At 65.2% G+C, this 936-nt stretch overlaps 1 protein-coding gene across 1 annotated transcript; it reads right to left on the bottom strand.

Moving 5' to 3' along the window:
* Nucleotides 1-936, bottom strand: DQ04_22871000 (hypothetical protein; the record flags this gene model as incomplete). Its single annotated transcript, XM_009318126.1, has 1 exon — nt 1-936. A coding segment is annotated over one exon (936 nt), but the record flags the coding sequence as incomplete, so codon positions are not given.

The raw sequence follows: 936 nt of genomic DNA, 5'->3' as shown, positions 1-936 counted from the left end.
CAGCGCGGCCTGCTGCTCGCGTGCGCGCTGCTGCGCCTCGCGCGTGGCCTCCTCGTGTGAGGCAACGGCGGCCTCTGCCCGTGTGTCAGCCGCTTGGAGCTGCTGCTCCAGCTGCTGCAGCCGTGCCTTGCCGCGCTCAGAGCTCGCCTCGAGCACCTTTACCTGCTCGTTCTGCCGCTGCCGCGTGCGGAGGATGTCGTCGAGGTTCCCGACAACATCGTTGGCGTGCGTGTCGAGCCCCTCTAGAGCGATGCGCTCCTGCACACTACTCAGAACGCCAGTCAGCTGCCGCAACCGTGCCGCCGCCGCCGCGCACCGCTGCGGAAGCTCGTCACCATCCGTCTGCAGAAGTGATTTCGGCATTGCACGTAGGCTTTCCTCAATGCATCTGCGGCACATCTCCAGTTGCTCGCGCTCCGCTGCTAACTCTGCCCGCATTGCAGACTCCGTGGAGCGACGCTCCTGAAGCTCCTCAACAGTCCGCACACACGCCTCCAATACACCACGGCCACTGCACACCGGCTCAAACACCCCCAGCATCCTGCGCGTCAGCTCTGCGTGGCTGAGAATCTTCTCTGCCGACCACTCGCTCTCAGAACGCAACGCTGCGATGGTGGCTTGCAACGCAGAACCAGGCGACGCTTCTGCCGTTGTTGTTGTTGTTTCCTCCGTTAAGTGAACGCGTCGCAGCGTTGCAAGGATCTGGGCCACCTGCTCGCTACATGTGCTCAGCGTGGACGTGGCGCCATCGAGTTCATCCTGCAGCGCTGCGATTTGCTTCTTGAGCGGCGCGGAGGCGGCGCGCAGCTCGGCGATGGCGCGGCCGAGCTGCGCGAGGAACGCCTCTGAGTCAATCCCCGCCTCCACGCCCAGCGTCTCCGCCCACTCCTGGAGTGCCTTTAGGGCAGCAGCACGCGTTGGCCCAGGCGCCTTCGC

The sequence above is a fragment of the Trypanosoma grayi genome (genome assembly GCF_000691245.1).
Source record: "Trypanosoma grayi strain ANR4 Tgr_2287_V1, whole genome shotgun sequence".
Lineage (NCBI taxonomy): Eukaryota > Euglenozoa > Kinetoplastea > Trypanosomatida > Trypanosomatidae > Trypanosoma > Trypanosoma grayi.
Note: the sequence above shows the minus strand (reverse complement) of the source record. Positions and strands in the feature narration are given on the sequence as shown.